The sequence below is a fragment of the Panicum virgatum genome, chromosome 5K (assembly GCF_016808335.1).
Source record: "Panicum virgatum strain AP13 chromosome 5K, P.virgatum_v5, whole genome shotgun sequence".
NCBI classification, from domain to species: Eukaryota; Viridiplantae; Streptophyta; class Magnoliopsida; order Poales; family Poaceae; genus Panicum; species Panicum virgatum.
Genome location: NC_053140.1, coordinates 49,646,230 through 49,651,968, shown reverse-complemented (window position 1 = coordinate 49,651,968; position 5,739 = coordinate 49,646,230). Strand labels below are relative to the sequence as shown.

General features: G+C 49.8%; 1 protein-coding gene across 1 annotated transcript; it reads right to left on the bottom strand.

Moving 5' to 3' along the window:
* Positions 1-309: 309 nt before the first annotated feature.
* On the bottom strand, positions 310-1,103 carry LOC120710754 (zinc finger A20 and AN1 domain-containing stress-associated protein 3-like). The gene has a single exon (XM_039996344.1). It carries the CDS (start codon positions 1,094-1,096, stop codon positions 581-583), a length of 516 nt encoding a protein of 171 aa, XP_039852278.1. The 5' UTR covers positions 1,097-1,103; the 3' UTR covers positions 310-580.
* Between the last annotated feature and the right edge of the window lie 4,636 nt (positions 1,104-5,739).

The window sequence follows — 5,739 nt, the reverse complement described above, 5'->3', positions numbered from 1 at the left end:
ACATACACATAGTACCAAACTAAAAGACATGGTTCATAAACAGAGTAAATAGCACCAAACTGATATAGATGTTCAGCAGACATCCTATGTATTCACATACTAAGTAGCACTAAACTGACAGCAGAACATGGCTGTGCTCTAGAATCCTATGTTTGACAGAAAACTAACTATTTGTTGCAGAATAAAAACAACAATTGTTACCAGTTTCAGTCAATCATCCAGGGTGTGAGGTGTACAGTAGTAGTGTACTACTACTACTACTACTACTTGGCAGTAATAGAATTTGACATTGCGACAAACCAGATCGAGTAAGCAGATACGATCTTTGATTATACGAAAACGAGGACAAAAACAAAATTCAAATGAATGCTGATCATGTTCCCAAACATCAGCTGGTTACAAAACAGTGCGAACGGAATTGAGCCCTGATGGGCATGCATCGCACAAATCTAGCCAGACGCTGCTCTTCAGATCGAGACGAGTTGATGCGAAAGTTGCGACGGTTGGCCATACAGAATGTTTGCTTCTGATGATCTGAAGTTCTGAATCCATTGCACTGCACGGGCGTGAACCGCGACGATCAGATTCTGCCGGGCAGCTTGTCTCCCTTGATGAGGGGGTTGGCGCGGGCGATGGTGGCGCGGCCGGCGCCCTTGAAGTCGAACGCGCAGCCGTGCTCCTCCGCGTACCGGTGCATCCCGCAGAAGGTCTTCCCGCAGCGGCACACGAACCCCGTCAGCCCAACCTTCTTGCAGCACGCCGCGCACCGGTTCGGCTGCGCCTTCCTCGCCGCCTCGGGCGTGGGGGCGGAGGAGGACAACGATGCGGTGGCTTCAGCGACGTCTTTGGCCGGTACGAGACAGACGCTAGCGTCGTGCGCCGCCACCGCCGGTTCACACGCGGATCGCGCGACGGGTCCGGATGCCGCGGTGGCAGCGGAGGCGCCTGAGCCGCCGCCGCCGCTGACGACGCTGTGGTGCTTCTTGTAGCAGACGGAGCACATGTCGTGGGTGGCCGGGCTGCCGAAGAAGCCGCAGCCGGCGACGCACAGCTTCGCGGCGGGGGCGGCGCTCTCGTGCGGCTGGAACGACGACATCGTGCGATCTGAGGGGAGAGGCCTCAAATTTGCAACGAAGTCCCTAGAGAAAAAAAAGGCCTGTCGCCCGTTAGGGGGGCGACAGGCTCCCTCTCGAGACAAAAGGGTCACCCTTTAATCCGGTTTGGTGTTACGAACCGGGACAAAAGAGTTGGGCCTTTTATCTCGGATGGAGCCACCAACCGAGACAAAAGGGGGTCCTTTTGTCCCGGTTGGTGCCTCCAACCGGGACAAAAAGACCTCTGTCCCCCCCCGCTGGCCCGGCTAGCCGTTGGACCCGGGATAAAAACCACCTTTTGTTCCGGGCCCAAAGGCAGTAGGGACAAATGGCTTGTAACAAAGACCTGTTCTGTAATAGTGGCTGGGATCAAGATCAAGTACGTCCACGTACAAAGTATCCTATCATTAGTACCGTACCTATCATTTCCAACTTAATTCTCTTCTATCTAATGGGGCCAGGTACTTGCTCTGTGGGCTACGTTAAGCGCGCCAATCAGATGGCACCATTGCAATCTCATGATTACCTTGATCATCTGGTACGCACCACCGGAACGAGCTGACCTTTTAATATGTGCCTCGAATTCTCTCTGGCCGTCTGCACCTGCACGCAGAGCGGCGGCAGAGGGCGGGCGGCCGTGCACGTTGGCGGACTTGGATGCGAGAATATTTGGGGACTTGGAGTCTGGCTCGTCGGAAGTCGGGAGTCGGAAGTCCGCTCCGAAGTCCGGGTCTGTGCAATGTGCATCGACCTTCGAGAAGGAAAACTAGCGATTCCTCCGGTCCTCCCCGTCCTCGCTTTACTACTGCCAGGCCTTGCTCTCGTTCTCGCTATACTGCAAAGCCCAATATGTAGTCAGGCCCGTTTGGGCCTTTTTCTTTAAACGAGGGGCCCGGTTCGGCCTATTTAAGAGAGAAGTGTCCGATTTAACCACGCACAAAACAGGCTTGAGGCTGGGATCAAGTGCGCAAGTACATTGATAATTTTCTCCGGAGATAAAAAAAAATTTCTCCGAAAAATCTAAAACAAAATTAACGTGGAACTAAATTATTTTCTCTTGGATCTCAAAAAAAAGGAGAGAAAAAGATCTTACTAGGAGGGAGTACATAATTATTTCGAGTTACATTAAGTATATTGCTCGGATCTTAATTCGCAGAAAAAGTCCATTTTACTCCCCCTCACCAATTTGCTTTGTGCGCTTAACCCCCTAATAGAATTTAGGCTTAATTTAATGCCCCAACAATTTCAATTAGTCCAATCTACCCCTAATGATATTTCTCTTTTGTTACTCCGCATACGAATTAAATTTTGAATTCAAATATCTCGAGTGGATAGAGAACATGATATCGTATGTTACAAAAATAAGTTAAATTTTTTTTGGTTATTTTCATAGGTTGGAAATATTTGACACAAAATTTATCACATAGATACAAATCTGCATGAAAAATATTCATGAAAAAATCACAATGTATTTCTCTAGCATAGGGCATCATATTATAGGTTATATTGCAAAATTTGAAGCTAAAATTCCACTTGTATATGGAGAAATAAAAAAGGAGAAATTTCCGTAGGGGTAGATTGGACCAATCAAAATAGTTTGGTAAAGTAAATTGAGCCTCAATTTTGTTCAGGGGTTAAGTGGACAAAGTGAATGGTCAGGGGAAGTAAAATTGACTTTTTCCGTAATCTGCCATCCATAACTTGATCGAACTCTAATTTGTTTTACTGGACCTCAGATTCGCCCTGCAGCCACGACTGTATGTAGGCCCCACCCTGCAAACAGACGAGTGGAATACTTCCTAAGAAAGATGAGGCTCACTACGACAGATGGGGCTATTTGTCCTGGTTCCAAAGTGCCATTTGTCCCGGTTTTGGAACCGGAATTCGGCTGCCGGGACAAAAGCTCTGGAGGCTTTTGTCCCGGGTGGTAGAACCGGGACAAAATGTCCCTCACGCTAGATTCGAACCCAAGACCTATTGCATGGCGCATGGCTTCCTTACCAACTCACATAAGTAGTACATGCGACTCAGTAAAGAATAACTTCCTTTTGAACTATCACATGGAGGGGCCTTTTGTCCGGGTTGGTAACACCAACCGGGACAAAAGGGTCATTTAGTTCGGGTTGGTGCCACCAACCGGGACAAAAGGGTCACCCTTTAGTCCGGGTTGGTGTTACCAACCGGGACAAAAGGGTTGGTCTTTTTGTCCCGGTTGGTGCCTCCAACCGGGACAAAAGACCTCTGTCCCCCCCCCCCAGCTGGCCCGGCTAGCCGTTGGACCCGGGATAAATGCCACTTTTTGTCCTGGGCCCAAAGGCAGTCGGGACTAATGGCTTGGAACAAAGGTCTGTTCTGTAGTAGTGGCTGGGATCGAGATCAAGTACGTCCACGTATATGAGAAATATAGAGATATCATTTTTGCCCTTCGATTGTGTTGTTGATGTGCATGCATGTACATAGTTGTTGTATTTCTTCATTATTTAAAAAGAATATATCAGATGCAAACCAACTTCTCCGTGCAAAAGGTTGTATATTTCTTATGAGTAAATAAATTCCTATTTTCCGAAGAGTGGATTATTTTGTTTATTCAATATAAAGGTTACACTCAAGAAAATGATGATAAAAAAAGAAATAAAGTACATTAGATAAAGTTGTTATATCGACTACCCTCTTTTAGTACAACTAAAACCACCATCATGCTAGGTCGAAGGAAGGGAACTAGGGTTATGATAATACAAGTAAGTTTGTTGGTGCCGCATGTTACATATATGGTTGACCATTACATGGATACTGTTCAGTTTGGAGCTCCTCTGTTCTCTGCCATAAGCTTTTCAATGTAGCGATCCCTTATCGACATGACGACAATCATTATCAAAATTATCATGCTTGCAATGAATGAGGTTAGTCCTACTGCTGGCCAAATCGAAATCTTCATGAAAATGGTGATCCCAGCAGCGACGAGGATGCAATGGAGCAACAGCACGCAAAGACTCTACAAAGCAATAAGCCAGAGGGGGCAGGAGAACATTAGTAAAATGTAAATGTACATATAACGCAAAAACCATTAGCAGACAGAACTGAAAATAAATTATTTCAAAATGGGGATATATAATTTGAGATAATGTTTGACTTACAGCAATGACCCTAGCAATTTCGATATCCTCGTCCAAATCCACTCGGCCTCCTTGAGCCTGAGTACCGCTCTCAAGATCAACAACAGCCGCTTGCCTGGGCTGTTTTGGTTTGGCCGTCCCTCCTGTTTTGACGACAGCTGCCATCGTTCTCTCCAAATTTGCTTAGCGATGATATCTTGGCCTCTATATTAGAACACGTGTAGAGCGAGCTGTTCCAATTGAGGTCTCGATGCGGTGGAAAGGTCTTCCTGTGGGCAAATTTATATAGGCCCGGATAGCCGCGCCGGACACGTCTCGGTCAAGGTTTCCGAGCCGGACTACGGTCGTGGTGCTGCGGCGCAGGGATCTAATTATAGTCACTGTCAAATTCCGAGCCGGACTACGGTTAAAGTTTCTGTCGGTACCCTGTAGCAGGGATACCCACTATTACTGTGGCAAACAGGACCCGCGTAGTTATCCGTAACTGCGCGGAAAGGACGGAGTAGCTAGGCCCCACGGGTCAGGCTCTTCCCTCACCAGGCCAACGGCCCCGGACCCGTTCCCCGCCTGGGGATGGGTCCGGAGACGCCACGTGTCTCCAAGGAAGAGAAGCTCCGAGCTGACAGCCGAGGCCTCGGACCCCCTCATAGGGGTCCGGGACCTCCTGCGTCCGTCCGGACCGCCCTTACCGAATGGAGGTCCGAAGCCGCCACGTGTCCTGGAGGCACGGACTCGTGCGCGAGTCTTTCGCTGGGAGACTCGCCCACCCACCGCATTTAATGCGGTGGGTTGAGGCGTGCTCTGTCGCCGCGGCACGCGGGACAACCTTTGTCAGGTCTCACTGTGCGCCGCGTATTACCAAGGTGCACAGTGCAGCCGCCTGTGCCGCACCCGCGCAGAGCCCGTCTGCAGCATTAAATGGATACGACGGCACGGCACTTTTCCATCTTGCCGCCTACGCCGTAAGCTACACAGCCCGCGTAGCTACATGGCAGGCGACGCCACCGGCTACGTCTGGCATCGTCCCCGACAAGACAGCGCCTGGACATGATGAGCGAGGGACTCCAGGAGCAGGCAAAGGAATCCAGGAAAGAGATCTCCTTTGCCTGCGACGCCATAATGTATGAACAGTACGTTATTTTATACTACATCGTTGGACCCACCTGTCGGGGACCCAACAGCCATGTCCGCGCCTCCCTTGAGATATAAAAGGGAGGCGCTCGCTGTGCACGACACGCTCTCCAGACACACTCAAGCTCTCGCGAACTCTCTCTCGTGGGAAGGCAATACAACACACAGTGGACGTAGGGTATTACGCTCCGGCGGCCCGAACCACTCTAATCCCGCTGTGTTCATCGTGTTCTTGAGAGAGATCGAATTAGGACTAGCTAACCCCCGAGTACACACCCTCTGGGCTAGGGCGGGTGCCTTCTGCCACCCGGCTGTGGTTGCAGCACCACGACATTTGGCGCGCCAGGTAGGGGCATTCTAGCTGGTCGCAGTTCGTCTCTTCCTCGCCCCGATGGTTCGGG

Coding starts and splice junctions, on each gene's coding strand:
- LOC120710754 (XM_039996344.1), bottom strand. CDS start 1,096: ATGTCGTCGTTCCAGCCGCACGAGAGCGCCGCCCCCGCCGCGAAGCTG.